We start from the raw sequence: 20,017 nt of genomic DNA, 5'->3' as shown, positions 1-20,017 counted from the left end.
TGACACAACAGTGGTAGGCCTGATCACCGACTATGACAAGAGAGCCTATAGGGAGGAAGTCAGAGACCTGGCCCGGGTTGTGCCAGAATAACAACCTATTCCTCAACGTAACCAAGACTAAGGAGATTATTGTGGACTATGGGAAAAGGAGGACCGAGAACGCCACCGTTCTCATCGACGGGGCTGTAGTGGAGCAGGTTGAGAGCTTCAAGTTCCTTGGTGTCCACATCAACAAAAAACTAGAATGGTCCAAACACAGCAAGACAGTCGTGAAGAGGGCACGACAAAGCCTATTCCCCCTCAGGAAACTTAAAAGATTTGGCATGGGTCCTGAGATCCTCAAAAGGTTCTACAGCTGCAACATCGAGAGCATCCTTACTGGTTGCATCACTGCCTGGTATGGCAATTGCTCGGCCTCTGACCGCAAGGCACTAGGGTAGTGCGTACGCCCAGTACATCACTGGGGCTAAGCTGCCTGCCATCCAGGACCTCTACACCATGTGGTGTCAGAGGAAGGCCCTAAAAATTGTCAAAGACCCCAGCCACCCCAGTCATAGACTGTTCTCTCTACTACTGCATGGCAAGCGGTACCGGAGTGCCAAGTCTAGGACAAAAATATTTCTCAACAGTTTTTACCACCAAGCCATAAGACTCCTGAACAGGTACTCAAATGGCTACCCGGACTATTTGCATTTTGTGCCCCCCCAACCCCTCTTTTTATGCTGCTGCTACTCTCTGTTTATCATATATGCATAGTCACTTTAACAATACATTCATGGCCTCCTGGGTGGCGCAGTGGTCTAAGGCACTGCATCGCAGTGCTAGCTGAGCCACCAGAGACTCTGGGTTTGAGCCCAGGCTCTGTCGCACCCGGCCGCGACCGGGAGGCCCATAGGGAGGCGCACAGTTGGCCTTGCGTCATCTGGGTTAGGGAGGGTTTGGCCGGCAGGGATATCCTTGTCTCATTAAGCACTGGCGACTCCTGTGGCGGGCCGGGCGCAGTGCACGTCCTCCGACACATTGGTGCGGCTGGCTTCCGGGTTGGATGCGCACTGTGTTAAGAAGCAGTGTGGCTTGTGTTTCGGAGGACACATGGCTCTCGATCTTTGCCTCTCCCGAGTCCGTACGGGAGTTGCAGCGATGAGACAAGACAGTAACTACTAACAATTGGATACCATGAAATTGGGGAGAAAAAGGGGGTAAAAAAAAATATGTAAAAAAACTGTACATACTACCTCAATTGGGCCGACCAACCAGTGATCCCGCACATTGGCTAACCGGGCTATCTGCATTGTGTCCTGCCACCCGCCAACCCCTATTTTTACACTTCTGTTACTCTCTGTTCATCATATATGCAGTCACTTTAACCAGAGCTACATGTATATACTACTTCAATCAGCCTGACTAACCGGTGTCTGTATGTAGCCTCGCTACTGTATATAGCCTGTCATTTTACTGTTGTTTTATTTCTTTACTTTATTTCTTTATTGTTCACCTAATACATTTTTTGCACTATTGGTTAGAGCCTGTAAGTAAGCATTCCACTGTAAGGTCTACTACACTTGTTGTATTCGGCGCACGTGACAAATAAACTTTGATTTGAAGTACATTAGATTGTCTAGTTTGAAAAACAGACCCCTCACAAGTCCTCAACTGGCAGCTTCATGAAATAGTACCCGCAAAACACAAGTCTCAGGGTCAACAGAAAAGAGGGGACTCCGGGATGCTGGCCTTCTTGGCAGAGTTCCTCTGTCCAGTGTCTGTGTTCTTTTGCCCATCTAAATCTTTTATTTTTATTGGCCAGTCTGAGATGTGGCTTTTTCTTTGCCTAGAAGGCCAGCATCCCGGAGCCGCCTCTTCACTATAAACCCATACATTTCCAAAATCCTCAGATGTTTCCTAATCACACATTGAATTGTCATTGAGGTACAATTAGGACTATAATAAGGGTGTCACAGTTTATCTAACCTGCATTAGAAAACATCTTGAGGATTTCAGAAATGTATAATGTGTTGGGCTAATATGTTAGATGTTGAAAGAGGCAGAATTGTCCCACTTATTCTTAATTCACCATATTGTTTATGGTCATACACTTGCTATCTCATGTTATAGCTTTAGGTAATAGCATTCCCAATTGACCTTAAATGTAAAAAATTAAAATAAGGATATTGAAGCCTACAGTACAGTATGGCTACCGTAGTATCTTTTCTCCCTCAGATGACTCTCAGGGTTTAGTTAAGCGTGTGTCCAAATCCACCCCCACTCTCTTTCGCTTAGCTACACTAGGCACGTAGATGAATTCCCTTAGTGTATTTCTTCAGTTAATCCCTCAAGTATACCTTAACTACCATTTATAGTGCTCGCTGCTTGCCGATAACATTATATAATAGTGGTCGTACACGAACGAACGGCTCTTTTTGGTGAACGTCGGGAACCAAATTGCGTCTGTGAAAAGATACGTTCATTTGGCTGCCTCTGATTTGCAGACTGTTACTGCTAGTTTTTGAGCTCCAGATAACAACATTATAAATATTCGATTTCTCATACATTTTAAGCACCACTGAACAAAAAAGAGCCGTTTGGAAGCCAAATGAACGTCTCTTTTCGGTGAATCGAGCTAAAAAAAAATATCTCAACGAAAAGACTCAGAATGCACATAATTATATTAAATAGATTACAATGTCCTCATATATATTCACGTCATGCCGGAAACTGGGGTTGGGGTCTCAACTTACTGTTGAGAGTTAAATAATATACAAGATGTCATTTCGAAATATATACCTGCATTAGCAGTTTCTCTCTTGTTAGGTCAGTCACTCAATTAACCCATGTCAGTTCAAAAAAATGTAGATTGAATATTAGTCGAGGCCAGCTATCTAAACTTGTAGTAATCATGATCAATTTCTGACCGGTGTCCACATTGATTTTGTTAAGCACTCTGTCAGATATCATATAAAACAATATGCCCAATTTATGGCAAAATGTGTAGAATCGCAGGAACTTGCTGTAAAACTGATATAAAAGTTTGCCCATGGCAGCATGAGTAGAATTGCATGAAATTAGTTACAAAATTGCTAAATCTTCCCCCTCCGCAAATTGCATATATTTGCAGCAGAATGTTCTCTAACATCCCGTGTTTCTGACATGAACTGAATGCGGCAACAGGCTACTCTGTTTAGGACCAACAGCAAAATAGAAAATTATTTATATAAAGAATACATAACTAACCACTAATGCATAACTTTAAATGGATTATGTTAATGGTTCCAAACATGAGAAAACCTCTTCATGCACTTCCCAACTTTTGAACTCTTTTGATGTTCAATATTTAAACCAGAAGCTAGGTATACAGGATACCTTTACAATGATGTGGTTGTGTGGACAACCATGGGCTCATTCATAAAGATGTTAGGTAATGTTTGAGCATCCTTAACCTACCCTCACCCTTCCTCCAGAGGACTTGTCATTGGTCATTTCCTCTAATCCCTGCGGTGCATAGTTTACTCAAAGTGGACACCATTTTTGAACCTCCGCATTCAAAAAAAGAAAAATCACCTTGAACCTTTTGACTCTCTCTAGAGAATTGAATAAATATATTAGTGTCTGTGTGTGAAATGGCACCCTATCCCCTATATAGGGCACAACTTTCGACTAGGCCCATAGAGCTCTGATCAAAAGTAGTGCACTATGTAGGGGATAGGGCGTCACTTGGGATGAAAAATGTATGTATGCCTTTTTTTAAATAGTGGTATAGTATTTGCTTAGCTTTACATATGCACATGTTCAAGGGACTCAAAAGTTGTTTTACAACAAATAATATGAACTAAAACATTAATACTAGTATTACATTTTAAGCGTCATTTAGCAGACACTCTTATCCAGAGCAGTAGTGAGTGCACACATTTTTCATACTGGTCTCCCATGGGTATCAAACCCATACTGCTGTACTCGTGACAAGACAACTGGCGGAATACACCTGGATGCTTACTTTGCTTACTAGCTCTAACTATTTACTGCCAAGTTCTTTGATTTGTTCGCTAACATATTAGCCAATCAATTCAAAGGCTACAGTAGTATAAAACCTTCAAAACCCCCTTAATACATGAATGACATTTATATCTTCTTGCTAGTGCAAATGTCAGGTTACAGCTGCATATCTTGAATTGTAGACTATACCTCTATCAGGACTACTAAGGTAAATCTTTATCAGATGTTGGGAGACATTCAATGAGAACCACTGTTAGCTGTTCTGAGCAATAAGGAGCCAATGATGTACATACATCAGCAGATGTAGAATAATCTGGTGCCATCTTGGATGGGCTCTCTATACAAGGGGGTCTTTGTTTGTGGAACATGAAAAGAAAGAGGCTTTGACAGAACCTCTACTATCCAACAGAGATCAGACACTCTCACAGACATAGTTTTGTCAGGAAGATGGGGAGACATGCCACATAGACCTAAACCACAGGGTCTCTGAAGTAAGACTGAGCTCTGGGAAAAAACATCAGCACAGAGGGTGACCGCTCTACAGCACCATTCTACATGTCCTTAAGGACTGTGTGAGTGTGACATGAGAGAAGAGGGGGTCAGGAGGGTAGAGCAGAGAGTGTCATGTAAGGGGCAAACAGATCATATAAAAGGAAAACTTTCTAGTACCCCTGTATTTTTATCCGTTAAATTAGCCAGAAAGTTTATTATAAGATCCATGTTCTTTCATTTGGCAATGCCATTTTATATGAATAGAATCAGATTGATATATCAATTTCCAATCCTATTTCTTTCCGTTTTCTTCTCAATAAAACTTATCAGGTCTCTGATGTAACACAATTGTTATTTTCCTTACCATACATTACTTTTTCAACCGCTAGTATAGTGTGCCCCCATGTGGTGAAATGAGTTCTGGAAACCAACTGACTATCACATTTTAAAACATGTGTATAGGACTAATTATCTTTGATTCGACCTTCAGTCGGTAGTTTGGAAATATTGGGAAATATCAAGAAAAGAAAAACAAGGAAAAAAGACAATAACAAAAAGTAGTCCAGGTAGAGAAACACGTTTTTATATTTGACTAAAGAATAACAGCATCTAACGAACAACGTTTTGCAATGTAACCATAGAGGGTATTCCCTATGACGATACAGTACGTTTGATGTTTTCCCGTAACAGGCAAGGACTCATGCAAAACCTTGCTAAAGCAACAAATTGATCAAGATGAAACGAGCAACAGAGCATTCAACACATTTGGATGGACAGAAAAAAAGGAGTGGTGAATATTGTCCCCATAGAAATAGAATACAAGGTTTGCCATTTGGAGTGTACCCATGAATTTACCAGCGAACATGCCATGGTCTGAGGTTCCTGCAGGCCTGTTCTAGTGATTCTATTTCTAAGGTAATTACCTCAGATCATGTGCAGATCAGTATGATCATCAGATGGCACTGCTGAAAGTCTATGGAGGGGGAGAGAACTGAAAACGTTATTAACCACAGCCTTAAGACGATCAAATTAATGTTACAACACAAAGTTACTTTTGCAAGACATACAAAAATAGATACCATATCAATTAGCAATAGTTGGCACATAAATGCAAAGATATGGATGTAATATGCTTCAGCGTAGACTAGTATGAGTATAATTGTATATGTTCTAGCAGCATGTATATGTTATAATTAACACAACTGTACATGCTAAATGCAGTCTGAATAATGAGAGATGACAACCATGTCTACTGGCTAGATAAAATAAATAGTATATTATTTATGCATGTACAAACAATACCACAGACAATTTTTCAGACTGATTACTGAAGGCGTGTAAACTGCAATTGAACATGTCTTCACCCTCAGAATGTTGAGGAAATCAAGAAAGGTTCCAAATGATATTTATATTCCTGATTTGCCTACATCAATTCAAATGAGCCCAGACATGCTTTTAAACCATCTCAACATACTGTATAATATGTTATCAATAAATAAAATCTCTCATATATATATATATATATATTATCAATAAATAAAATCTCTCATATATATATATATATATATCTATATATTCTATAGATAAACTCCCCTCCGTATTTATTTGGACAGTGAAGCAAAAATGTGCAAATGTTGCCCTATACCCCATCATTTTAGATTTGAGATCAAATGTTTCACGAGGGGACACCATAGAATGTCACTTTTTGGGGGGGTATTTTTATACATATCTGTTTTACTGTTTAGAAATGAAAGCACTTTATGTATTTAGTCCCCCTATTAATTCCTAAGTATTTGGACAAATCCACATATAGTGTATTAAAAGTAGTCAAAAGTTTTACATTTGGTCCCATATTCCTAGCACGAAATGACGACATCAAGCTTGTGACTCTACAATCTTGTTGGATGCATTTACAGTTTGTTTTTGTTGCGTTTCAAATTATGTTTTGCCCAATAGGAACTGAATGGAGACTAGATACATAAAGTTCTTTCATTTCTAAATGGTAAAACAGATAGGGATGAATATACCCTCAAATAAAAAGGTGACATTCTGTACTGTCGTCTCATAGGAAACATTTGATCTCAAATCCAAAATGCTGGCGTATAGGGTGACATTTACCATTTTTTTCTTCAATGTGCAGAAAAATACAGAGGAGAGTATATGTAACTATATTTCACTCTCTGCATACATCAATAGCAAAACCTGTAATATAACAGCATTTGCCGATTTGCGTATGTGATGTAAATTAGCAATAGAACACTCATCATATATTAAGAACAATTACAAATAAAATGTTGGTCTTTAAAGTAAACCAATACTTAATATTATGTGTATCTTTATTGAAACACCTCATGCACAGAGAGGTTTCAATGTGTCGAAACTGGCTTGAAAACATCCTGGGTTCATTTGCTTTTAGATGTAAAGCCAATTGTTAGTTATCTAAGACTCCCCTATTCAACTGAAGGATCCCAAATAGACCATCTCCCAGGTATAATGACATTAATTCATCAGTGTGCAATATTTAGGCCTGTGTGGTGTAGTAAAATCAAACAATTATTTCACCGGACATATGAACATACCAAAATACACCACGGTAAAAGGGTTTTTATAAGGATAGAGAAGTGCTCTTTTTCACACAAATTAAACGTTTTTGGATCCATCAATTTCACAGGAGAGCACATCAACAGTTCAATGGCTCATTGATCAGAATGAACTTATGACGGATGCAGGCACTTCTTATAGTAAAAGCTAGGTCACAGATTTGATCTGGAATCAATGAACAGCTCAAAGCTGTGAAGAAAACACTAATACAAATAAACATTTACCCTTGAATATCCTTAGATTTCTAAGACCCTGTTTAGTGATTTGTAAACAATCCTTGATCTCTTCACAATAAAAGTCCTTCCCACGTCAAGCTATAACACCAGGCTGTTGACAACTTCCCGGTCGCTGCGATTCAGGTTTAGTGAACTACCCTGTTGCAAACTACAGTGTATCTTCCACAGATCCAACATGCAAACTAATATAGCAACTCAGCTAAAAAAGAGAAAAGAAAATGTGCGCAGACAACATTGATTCAAAATCCAAATACTGCACCTGGAATTCATGGAATTCAAGAAATTGCCACCACTACAAACACAGGACTTGAGATTAGAGGCACACAACGCTTGACACAAATGTCAGATGACTTCAAATTCCTACTCTTAAATGCACTGCAAAGTATGTGCCAAGCTGACCATTTAAAAAGGTAAGATAATGGGCATCAATTGTAGTTGTTGGAACTCCACGTCTGTCTATGCAAAAGTTGCTCGAAATGAGTGGGTTACCAAACATCTAGCATCAAATGCAGTTACACAAGCGCCTAGCGCTAGCAGAATGACACGACCATTGCTCTGTTTCTGTTTTCATCCTACAAAGCTAAAGTGCCAGTTGTCCATGGTACAAGCGTTAGCAGTAGCATAGTAGTATCAATACAATAACAGCAAACGGCTATCCCACTAACTGAAGGGAAATCTCGAACAACACTTTCTATTTTCAATTTAACAAGAACTACATTGCAAAATGTGATTGTGATATTGGTTGCTTGGTAACAATGGCGTCCAGCTAAATGATGGCTAGCACAACACTGTGCTGTGAATGGTGTACTCTTCAACCAGCCAAGAAACCACATACTAACCGAAGATCTCGGACGTGTTCCAAATGGCACCCGATTCCCCATGTAGTGTACTACGTTGGACAAGGGCCCATAATGCTCTGGTCAAAAGTAGTGCACGACATAGGGAATAGGGTGCCATTTGAGACATAAAACAGTACAGCAAGGTCCCTGGATGGCATGGCAAACCCCTACAAGTGGATTACATAAGTAACCAAGGGAGAGAGCCTGGGTAGTGGGCACACTTTTTACCTAGAGGCCAGTGAGGTCAACAATAGCCTTGATGAATATAGTATCATCTCGTATGTAGGAGTTTTTGGTGTCCAGTTTGGGAAGAGGGCAGAAGAGTGGGCAGCCGCTGGCGATGTTCATGTCACTGACGGGCCTCTGGAAGGAGGAGGAGGAGATGTCGGGACGGAAGGCATCGATGATGTGCTCTCGGTTATTCTGATCCAGCAGCATCAGGGTCACCTGAACACAAGAGGATTGGCAGATCGCAACATCTAGGCTAGGCCACCTGTACATCGAGCCTCAATGACAACATTCATACTTTGTGATGAACAACTGTTTATTTTGTTTTTACAAATATACACAAGTAGCAAGGAACTGACTAAAATGTACAAAATAAACATTGATCTACCTACATTTACCATGCAAGACAAATACCAAGAATAGACTTAGCAGAAGGGCAGACAGCTACTAGTGATGTTACTGCCCTTGAAATACAGAATGACCTTTGTCATTCCAGTCATTATGATACAGGTACAGTAGATAGAACACTGACATTAACATGCTGCTTCTCACAGTATCACACACACCAAACAAAAAAAAGATACAAGCAGCAACGCATTCAAGATATCATGAGTGAAACATTGTTCAAAAGGGTAATGAGTGTTTAACGTACAGTATTTATTGCAGGTAGGATATATAACACATGTTATAGGAGTGAGTTTTACCTTCTGGTTGAAGGGCCACTTGAGGAGGGCGTCACTGTGTCCCCTCATCACCACGAAGAACAGAGACAAGTGACTGGCCCGTCCCGTCCCGTCCCCATTCAGATAAATCCGTAGGCACATCTTGTAGCCATATTTGCTGGTGAAAAATGCTACAAAATGAATAAACATGATTAGGAAGTAAGCCTTGTCAGAACCAGACAATTTTCAAACATGAATGAACAATTGTAAAATACAGTAATACAGAATGCATGATTGGACATTAGGCACATTGTACCATAGAGTGGTTGACTTTGATGTTTGAATGATAAAAGTGGTAGATAAAATTAAAAAACACATTACCTGGGGAGAACATAGCTGGGGCTCTGCCAGCAACAGCATCCTGTCTTTTCTTTGTGAAATCTGAGATTTTCCAGACAAAGATACCATCAAACGTAGCTGCAGACATTTCCCGAATATTCCCCTCCATCTCCACAATGGACAGGTCTCTCAGGCCCACAGTTCTCTCCAGCTGACGCACCTGCAGCAACAAAAGACAGGAATTAACCAGGTTTCCATCCGACCTTTTTATGCGAGTAAAGTACATGGCGGATGAAACATTTCATGACAGGCCTGATGGAAACAGCTAATTTGTCAGTGAACTTTACACATGTCAACCAAACACACTAGGCAAAGTCAGATTTTTTTTGTGTCGGTAAAATTAGGCAAAATGACAGTGGGAACGTTTTTTAATGCGCAAATATTTATATAAAACCATTTTGAAGTCAACTTGGAGTCACGCGATGACGTGTTGCGTGGTCTTCCCACTACGAAGGCTACAGATAAAATAAGTTATGATGAACTTCCCAGGGTGTCAAAGTGCAAGGTGATGAGCTTGACGCTCCTTTCAATAAATATCAAGGGTCTTCTTCTGGTGACATGATTATCGATACTTGGCTGCCGCTTGTCAAATAAAAATAATCTTGCTCTTTTGCCCATAATAGTCTCATTATGTAGGCTATACCCACACTGTATATGTGAAAAATGCGCTGGAAACCCATTTAACTTGTATTTTTTTTAACCACAATGTGGTTAAATATGTGAACTACGTCATCACGCACAGCCTTTCATCAGCAACAAGCCAATTTGATAGAAACACATCTCTGGTGCAGTTTTTAGAATATTTGCATATAAATATGTTGGCAATTGGATGGAAACCTAGCTATGGTCTTAAAAAATATATTCTGGGGCCTCCCGAGTGGTGCAGCGGTCTAAGGCGTCACTACAGACCCGGGTTCTGAACCAGCCTTAGACATGTGTGCCAATGGCTGCGGCATTAGCACTAGACCAGCCAGGCCACAAGAGAGGCAAGTTGACTGGTGTCAATAGAAGCAGAGTGGGGACTGGGGATGTCTTCCTCCTTACCTTGTTATTGAGGATCTCAACCTTGTCCTGGTCCAGGCGATGCTGGCGGTTGTAGGCCTCAATGGTGGTGGAGGAGCGCTCCATCTCTCGGTTGAGGACACAGACAATGTTCTCGAAGGTGCCCACTTTCAGCTCCAGTTCCTGGCACCGCCGGCTCAGCTCTGCCACCTTGGTCTTCTCACTGTGGAGCTGCAGCTCCAGGGCGGCGCCCACCGCACTGGGCAGGGGGGTAAAGGAGGTGGCCAGGGTAGGGAGGGTAGGGGCACAGGCTCCCTGCACGGGGGCTCCCCCACCCAGAGTCAGCTGTCCCAGCTTCAGCTCCAGCTCTCTCAAGGCCTGGTGCAGCTCGTGGATCTTGTGACCTGCGAGCTCCAGGCTCTGGGGCTGCAAGCTCTCCAGGCTCACCTTGATGCCCATGATGAAATGCAAGAGTAGATTTAAGTGTTCGTAGGAACATGCACGCTCATGGTCATGGGTCTTCTCCTTCTCCACCTTGGGCAAAGTTGTTGCATACAAACACACACACATACACAGTAGGGTTAAGGCCAACACATTCACAAAAACTGGTAATCTTAAGAAATCCACTCCAATTTCACCCAGTAAACTTAAAGGTGGCATGCATATAGTAATGATAAAATAAAGTCCACTTACAGACATATCACACCCAACGACGTGAAATCTGCAAGGTGCTCTGAATTTACTGCAGAACTTGATGTGGTCCACATACTGCAGGGAGAGAACAAACTTATATCAAGCAACATCCAAGCACTTTTACAGCAAAAATATTCATTACCTTTCATAAGTATTCAGACTCCTGGACTTTTTCCACATTTTGATACGTTACAGCCTTAGTCTAAAATGGCTTCATTTAGTTTATTTCCTCATCAATCTACACATAATATCCCATAATGACAATGCAAAAACAGGTTTTTGGAAATGTTAGCAAATTTTGAAAAAATAAATGAAATATAACATTTACATAAGTATTTATACCCTTTACTCAGTACTTTGTTGAACCACCTTTGGTCGCGATTACAGCCTGGAATATTTTTGGGTATGACTCTACAAGCTTGGTACACCTGTATTTGGGGGGTTTCTCTCATTCTTCTTTGCAGATCCTCTCAAGCTGTTAGGTTCAATCTTGGATTCAGACTAGAGAAACTTGATTCTCATGGTCTGAGAGTCTTTAGGTGCCTCCTGGCAAACTCCAAGCGGGCTGTCATGTGCCTTTTACTGCGAAGTGGCGTCCGTCTGGCAACTCTACCATAAAAGCCTGATTGGTGGAGTGCTGCAGAGATGGTTGCCCCTCTGTCAGAGTGACCATCAGGTTCTTGGTGGTTCCAAACTTCTTCCATTTAAGAATGATGGAGGCCACTGTGTTCTTGGGGACCTTCAATGCTGCAGACATTTTTTTGGTACCCTTCCCCAGATCTGTGCCTTGGCACATTCCTGTCTCGGCACTCTACGGACAATTCCTTCGATTTCATGGCTTGGCTTTTGCTCTGACATGCACTGTCAACTGTGGGACCTTGTATAGACAGATGTGTGACTTTCCAAATCATGTCCAATTAATTGAATTTATCACAGGTGGACTCCAATCAATTTGTAGAAACATCTCAAGGATGATCAATGAAAACAGGATGCACTGGAGCTCAATTTCAGGTCTCACTGCAAAGGGTCTGAATAGTGGGGCAAAAAAGTATTTAGTCAGCCAGCAATTGTGCAAGTTCTCCCACTTAAAAAGATGAGAGAGGCCTGTAATGTTCATCATAGGTACACTTCAACTATGACAGACAAAATGAGAAAAAAAATCCAGAAAATCACATTGTAGGATTTTTAATGAATTTATCTGCAAATTATGGTGGAAAATAAGTATTTGGTCACCTACAAACAAGCAAGATTTCTGGCTCTCACAGACCTGTAACTTATTCTTTAAGAGGCTTTAAGAGGCTCCTCTGTCCTCCACTCGTTACCTGTATTAATGGCACCTGTTTGAACTTGTTATCAGTATAAAAGACACCTGTCCACAACCTCCAACAGTCACACTCCAAACTCCACTATGGCCAAGACCAAAGAGCTGTCAAAGGACACCAGAAACAAAATTGTAGACCTGCAGCAGGCTGGGAAGACTGAATCTGCAATAGGTAAGCAGCTTGGTTTGAAGAAATCAACTGTGGGAGCAATTATTAGGAAATGGAAGACATACAAGACCACTGATAATCTCCCTCGATCTGGAGCTCCACGCAAGATCTCACCCCGTGGGGTCAAAATGATCACAAGAATGGTGAGCAAAAATCCCAGAACCACACCTAGTGAATGACCTGCAGAGAGCTGGGACCAAAGTAACAAAGCCTACCATCAGTAACACACTACGCCGCCAGGGACTCAAATCCTGCAGTGCCAGACGTGTCCCACTGCTTAAGCCAGTACATGTCCTGGCCCGTCTGAAGTTTGCTAGAGAGCATTTGGTTGATCCAGAAGAAGATTGGGAGAATGTCATATGGTCAGATTAAACTTTTTGGTAAAAACTCAACTCGTCATGTTTGGAGGACAAAGAATGCTGAGTTGCATCCAAAGAACACCATACCTACTGTGAAGCATGGGGGTGGAAACATCATGCTTTGGGGCTGTTTTTCTGCAAAGGGACCAGGACGACTGATCCGTGTAAAGGAAAGAATGAATGGGGCCATGTATCGTGAGATTTTGAGTGAAAACCTCCTTCCATCAGCAAGGGCATTGAAGATGGAATGTGGCTGGGTCTTTCAGCATGACAATGATCCCAAACACACTGCCTGGGCAATGAAGGAGTGGCTTCGTAAGAAGCATTTCAAGGTCCTGGAGTGCCCTAGCCAGTCTCCAGATCTCAACCCCATAGAAAATCTTTGGAGGGAGTTGAAAGTCTGTGTTGCCCAGCAACAGCCCCAAAACATCACTGCTCTAGAGGAGATCTGCATGGGCCAAAATACCAGCAACAGTGTGTGAAAACCTGGTGAAGACTTACAGAAAACGACCTCTGTCATTGCCAACAAAGGGTATATAACAAAGTATTGAGATAAACTTTTATTGACCAAATACTTATTTTCCACCATAATTTGCAAATAAATTCAAGAAAAATACTACAATGTGATTTTCTGGATTTTTTTTCTCATTTTGTCTGTCATAGTTGAAGTGTACCTATGATGAAAATTACAGGCCTCTCTCATTTTTTAAGTGGGAGAACTTGCACAATTGGTGGCTGACTAAATACTTTTTTGCCCCACTGAATGTAAATAAGGTATTTCTATTTTTTTTTATAGATTTGCAAAAATTTCTAAAAACCTGTTTTTTCTTTGTCATTATGGTGTATTGTGTGTAGATTGATGAAGAAAATAGTTTATTTAATCCTTTTTAGTATATGGCTGTTACGTAACAAAATGTGGAAAAGGTCAAGGGGTCTGAAAACTTTCCGATTGCACTGTAACATTTTAAATTGGTTAATCAATCAGTAAACAATGTGTCCATCCTTGCCTTTTCTCTGGGAATCTTTTTCTTTGCGCAGCCTTCACAAATCATAGGGTACTTTGGACAGATCTCATCATGAGCCTAGAAAACAAAACTGTTTATGTATTTTCATATAGGCTACACCCAATAACAAAACAGTACATGTTCTACATCTGATTTTGATTATGAAACAAAATGCAGACAAGTATGGTGATTTACCTTGATGTTCTTGAAATGGAAAGGTTCTTTACAGTATTTGCAGTTTAAAGTCCTCTCAGGACATTCTCGTTCGTTGTGGCGCTCCAGCTCATTGGTTCTCATGAGTTCTTTACAGGAGGGACAGAGAATGATCATGAAGTCACACTTTCCCTCGTGGTTCACCTGGAAAACACACGACAACAACACTTCAAAACAAATGAATACACTGTAGGTTTAGTAATCTGTTAAGAACATTCATGTAGTAGACTTAGCTATTTTTTCTATACTTGTTCATCTGTAATTGAAACAGGATCTTTTTTAAATGATCAGTGCTATTTAAGAGTTGCAAAAAATACAAATGACAATAGCTAGGTTCCATCCAATCGGCGACAGATTTATGTAAATATTCTAAAATCCGCATGAAGAAAATACACTACTTTTCCCACCCATAGTGTGATTCCATCAAACATAGATGTGCCAAAGGTCTGCATATGTGGCTTGTAGGCTGTGTGGAAGGCAGGAGATACTAAATGTGTTTATGTTTATTAACGGTCAATTACCGTGAGACCGGCAGTTATTTGCATGACAATCACCGGCTGACAAAATGTCATGACCGCCACAGCCCAAGGGAGAACCACACACCATGTCATCACGTGACTCCAAGTTTACTTCGATTTGATGGTTATTATATCAATATTTTCACATAAAGGCATTTCCACCACCACTTCTTACATAATTTGCTTTACCGATACAAAAAGATCCCACCATGTCGAAAGAACAAATTATCTGTCGACATTTATAAAATTGTACCAAAACTTCCTGTTTCCATCACAGTTGTCATTATTTTTTTGGTATGACATCACTCACAACAATGGATGGAAAAGTGTTTATTGATTGCATCAAATTTGACATTAAATTGAAAGTGGGGAAGCATATTTAAAACCTACAACGTTGAACAAGTTTTTAAACATGTACATTATTTGTTATAAAGAAATACAAAACAATCCCATGCCTCATATTCTTTGATATTGCCCGTCCAAGTGCATCCTTCATTTGGACAAACAGCTGCCAATGCTTCCACTTCTCTCCGCGCTGCATTGTCAGGAAATGCCTTGAGGGAAAGGGAAGGTTAGACTATTGTATTATTAAAGCACAAAGATTCAACACATACATGTTTTCTGAGTAAATGAGAACACCAAACCAGTATGCATAGCCCAATTTAGTCTTATAAACTTCTGAGATATTTGCCAACCTGAGCTTATTGGTGTTTGGCAACACTTCCCCCATGTCCGAGCCTATATCCGGCTATGAAAAGCCAACTGATATTTCCTCCTGAGGTGCTGACTTGCTGCACCCTCGACAACTACTGTGATTATTATTATTTGACCCTGCTGGTCATTTATGAACATTTGAACATCTTGGCCATGTTCTGTTATAATCTCCACCCGGCACAGCCAGAAGAGGACTAGCCACCCCTCATAGCCTGGTTCCTCTCTAAGTTTCTTCCTAGGTTTTGGCCTTTCTAGGGAATTTTTCCTAGCCACTGTGCTTCTACACCTGCATTGCTTGCTGTTTGGGGTTTTAGGCTGGGTTTCTGTACAGCACATTGAGATATCAGCTGATGTAAGAAGGGCTATATAAATACATTTGATTTGATATATCCGTAGTGGGTTCTGATTCGGAAGTTGTTCTTTGGGTCGCTGAGTAGTGCCCAAGAAAGAATTAAACCCAATTGTTAGATGCTACCACCCACCCTTCCAAATAACAACCAAACATGGATTCCATGAACGAGTTCGTTTAACATGTCTCGGTGCCCCGGGTGAATAGCCTATGAGCTGAGTTGAGCATTCCTACTCATCATTCATGGAGCATGTCCTTTCCAATAGCGCCGCTAAAAACCGTTCTGCTCTCGCAGGAAAAAAAACTGCAGCTCCAAATTCGCTCCATTCATTAAAATTACAATTTAACCAACACCCATCTATTTTTGTGACTACATACCAAATGGTTTTGAAGTATTGAAACCAAACCATATGGACCTGAATGAAAAGTATTTGAATAAACAAGAAAAGATTAATGTAAGAAGCGCACATCATTTCAAATAGGCTACATGTAATTTTAAGCAGCATATAAAAACACTAAATAGGCCAGGAGCCAGACAGGGAACAAAGAAGGAACGAAAATTAATTATTTAGGCTATATTATTTCAAAGCTATAGCCTAAAAATAAATACATTGTTAAGCATTTTCGAGTGCGACACAATTGGCTGGTATGTACATAAAGCTATCAGCATTTAAACATTGTCGTATTAAATCATTATCGTCTTGCGCATTTAGGTTATGACTTACTTAGAATTAAATACAAATTTAACGAAAAATGACTTATTAGTACCTTTGACTTCATTTTTAGAAACACGAGTTTGGCAAGTCTGTGGCTTCAGGCTCATGCGATGGTGCCTGGAGAGCAGGCCAGCTGAGAATATCCGCTCCACACTTGCAAAGCCACTGGGGATGCTAAACACCAGTTTGGCCACTCTTGCCAGGCTGGGCAGAGATGAAGATTATATATATATATTTATTTTCTTTCTTTTCTATCTATAAATACTTTTCTACAATGACACACGTTATTTACCCACCTGCATTGTGTCTCACACACCACCCCCTCTTTTACGCTACTGCTATTCTCTGTTCATCATATATGGTCACTTTAACCTTATCTATATGTAATACTACCTCAATCAGCCTGACTAACCGGTGTCTGTATGTAGCCTCGCTACTGTATATAGCCTGTCTTTTTGCTGTTGTTTTATTTCTTTACCTACCTATTGTTCACCTAATACCTTTTTGCACCATTGGTTAGCGCCTGTAAGTAAGCATTTCACTGTAAGTTCTACACCTGTTGTATTCGGCGCATGTGACAAATAAACTTTGATTTGATTCGTTCCTTTCTTTTAGCATGTGCACATAGTAGGTACACCTTCATGCTTTTGGGATACGTGACTTTTCACATTCCAAAATAATTTAGTTGTGGACACATCACTGCACGCCCTCTCTTGCTCTTGGTCCTCATTTTATAGCACCTGTGTGTTTTATCAATTTCTTTATGAAAATATTTTGCGAACTCCATGACAGTAGATAAAGCAAGGGGCTATAACAGCAAACAAGTAGACTACAAATGCATGCTGGGCCGGGCATGCCCTGAGCTCGTGAAGGGAGTGCTGCTGCCTTCACGCTCCGCTCACATACTCTGTCCGGGTAGGCGGAGTTTGCACATTTTAGACGATTCCATTGGTCCTTACGTGAAATCTCCACTCAACAGGGGCACCAGGCCATACAGAACGAACTTGCCAAATGTTGTGCCTTAGTTTTGAGCAGACACCTGTCGTTTCACACCTGTTTGTCCTATCTAATGAGCCTCGCAAGGCAGGAAGCAGACAAGAAGTAGAATGGAGCGTGTACGTGCAAACATTGACATTCATGTTCAGTTTTGATTAGGGAGGAGAGGGGTGGTGGCATCTAACCATTGGATTTAATTATTTTTGGGCAATGCTCAGCGATGTAAACGAGTTCCTAATCTGAACCGTCTATCGATTACGGATATAGGCTCGGCTGTGGGAAAAGTTTTGCCAAACAACCATAGCACGGGTCAGTAAATAACTCGCAATTTAGGTCAGTGGAGGCTCCTGAGGGGAGGATGTCTCATAATAATGGCCTCCACTGAGGTAGGTGTATGTTATACTGCTAGACGGAGATCCAATCTGTCTAGTACCACTGGGTTACAGTATGTAATTAAGTGTCTAGTCTGTAGGAAAAATGCTGTTTAACAGACTGCAAAATTAATGCACGACTATAGCCTCTGTTAAACAATCTACTTAGTCTCTGGTAATCTTTGAAATTCTATCAGCTATGTACAGTAGTCTGTGCAAATATCTGAGTCAACTACACAAGTACTTACACCGCCTTCTTTAAGAATAGATGTGGGGTCCTCAAACAAGTCCTCTTTGATGCAAGCACTGCATTTATGTGGTCCAGAACTTGAAAGACATAAAATATGTAGCACAGCCATTTCTCTAGTCTATTACATACATATACGGTTAATTTAGCTAGCTAACTGTTCGCTAATCTCAATTAACACCCAGTTGCAAGAGCTAACGTTATAACTAACCAATCACTGATTGCCTACGGAATGTTGTTAACGTAAACAATTCATAACAATGCTATCCATCCTCGTCCACTGGGTAGTTAGCTTGCACTTGCAGAACCATTGATGTGTTTGAACAAGGTCATTGTGGGGATACAACAGGGTGACAGTACCTAGATCAATACTTGATCATATTAACTGAGTTTATAAACACCTGGCAAGCCTCGCAACGTGTTGACATACACTGACTGTGTGTTGATGAATGCTATGGGCAAGTCTAACGAGCTAGCTAATGTTAGCGTTTGTAGAGCAACATCACCCAGTCTGAGCACGACACTCACCTAACAATTTTGTTGAAACAGAATGAACAAAAACGATGGCCACATTGGGCTTGTAGAGGCCTTCTCAATATTTTCAAACAAGAATTGCACATGTGTTTTTCTTCGAGGTTGTTCGCCAAAATGTTCTTAGGGAATCCTGGTTTGTTGCCTTCCAGTGAAGATGGTGGTGATGGCTCTTGTGCAGCCATTTCTCCCCGAACATGCAAGAGAATGACGCTGCCGCTGGGGGCGCTTTCAGGAGAGCAATGTTTGGCTGGAACAGCTGATTGACTGAACTCAAGCCGAACTGACAACGTTTTTGCTACATTCATGTGCTCTACATTTAGATATAATCACTGCTATGGACATGAATGGCTTGTCATAGTTAGATCAAATGTGTGAAACATGTTTTTACTGCAGATGCTAAAAAAATGTTTGACTTAAATATGTAGCCATGGATTCTTATAGAATATTTAATTTACCTACACTGAACAAAAATATAAAGGCAATATGCAGCAATTAACACATTTAATGTTAATCATTATTCAGCAATCATTGATTAGGAAAAAGACACCCCTGTCGAACAAATTTTTTTTAGATAAAAATGTTGATCTTTAGGACATTTCTCTTATAGCTGCCATTTCCATTACACGTGTTGCAATGTTTTTTGCGACGTTGCTTTTGTCTAACAAATGTGGGAACCTGCCTATAGACCTGGTATAAGTCAAAACACCTCAAGACAAGGTATCAAGAACAAGGTACAACTAGCTGAAACAAGCCACTTACCATTTCCCCCTGTCAGTCATTGTTGCTAGCTATCTAACTGTTCATAACCCATGCCCTTCTACCCCTGCGATGCCTGTGCATCATTTGCGACATTGTCAGGCAACCTGTCTATAGACAAGATGACAGCAATCCATGCTTTGGTTTTATTTTCATGGCACTGTTTCCATGCTAATATTTTAGCATTTATGGCACAAATCCCATTCAAGTCACGGTACCAATATTTGCAATTTTCGCGCACCATGTACACATCATCCGAAAATATTTTGAATTCACTGTGAAGCTCAACAAAGTAACTTATAGATATGAACATGATGCGCGAAAATTGCTAATATCGGTACCATGATTTCAATGAGATGTGCCCCACATGCTAAAACATTAGCATTTGGAAACAGTGCCAGGGAAACTAAACCAAAGCATGGCTTTGTGTAATATATTGTACATAGACTGCATACACGGTAAGGACACCAGTATGTAAGTGTATTTTGGGTTAACTATCCCTTTAATATAGCTCAAGTTCAGTGGTCACAAGAAATCCATCAAAAGCATATGAAGTGTAGTAAAGTAGCTAGCTATTTTCCCCTTGTACAATATTCACCCATAGCAACTGA

General features: G+C 40.6%; 1 protein-coding gene across 2 annotated transcripts; it reads right to left on the bottom strand.

Annotated features, from left to right (window-relative positions):
• Window positions 1-6,035: 6,035 nt before the first annotated feature.
• Window positions 6,036-19,042, bottom strand: traf2a (Tnf receptor-associated factor 2a). Of its 2 annotated transcripts, none has more exons than XM_024417932.2 (10): window positions 18,645-19,042; window positions 18,118-18,196; window positions 15,179-15,277; window positions 14,188-14,349; window positions 13,996-14,070; window positions 11,140-11,214; window positions 10,489-10,893; window positions 9,427-9,604; window positions 9,088-9,236; window positions 6,036-8,602 (listed from the first exon to the last, which is right to left on the bottom strand). In XM_024417932.2, the coding sequence occupies exons 1-10, from the start codon at window positions 18,953-18,955 to the stop codon at window positions 8,384-8,386; spliced, it is 1,752 nt and encodes a 583-aa protein (XP_024273700.1). In that variant the 5' UTR covers window positions 18,956-19,042; the 3' UTR covers window positions 6,036-8,383. The 2 variants fall into 2 exon arrangements, with proteins under 2 accessions (XP_024273700.1, XP_024273699.1); XM_024417931.2 differs by having other exon boundaries at window positions 6,037-8,602; window positions 10,489-10,980; window positions 18,645-19,038.
• Between the last annotated feature and the right edge of the window lie 975 nt (window positions 19,043-20,017).

This window comes from Oncorhynchus tshawytscha, linkage group LG04 (assembly GCF_018296145.1).
Source record: "Oncorhynchus tshawytscha isolate Ot180627B linkage group LG04, Otsh_v2.0, whole genome shotgun sequence".
Classification (NCBI taxonomy): domain Eukaryota; kingdom Metazoa; phylum Chordata; class Actinopteri; order Salmoniformes; family Salmonidae; genus Oncorhynchus; species Oncorhynchus tshawytscha.
This window is presented reverse-complemented; position numbering and strand designations above follow the sequence as displayed.

Excerpts from the sequence above, each read along its gene's own strand:
- traf2a (XM_024417931.2), bottom strand. The coding sequence starts at position 18,955 with ATGAATGTAGCAAAAACGTTGTCAGTTCGGCTTGAGTTCAGTCAATCA. Across the intron at positions 14,071-14,187 it reads TCCATTTCAAGAACATCAAG|GCTCATGATGAGATCTGTCC; the intron begins GTAAATCACCAT and ends TTTGTTTTCTAG. Across the intron at positions 9,237-9,426 it reads CCCAGCTATGTTCTCCCCAG|CATTTTTCACCAGCAAATAT; the intron begins GTAATGTGTTTT and ends TTCATTTTGTAG.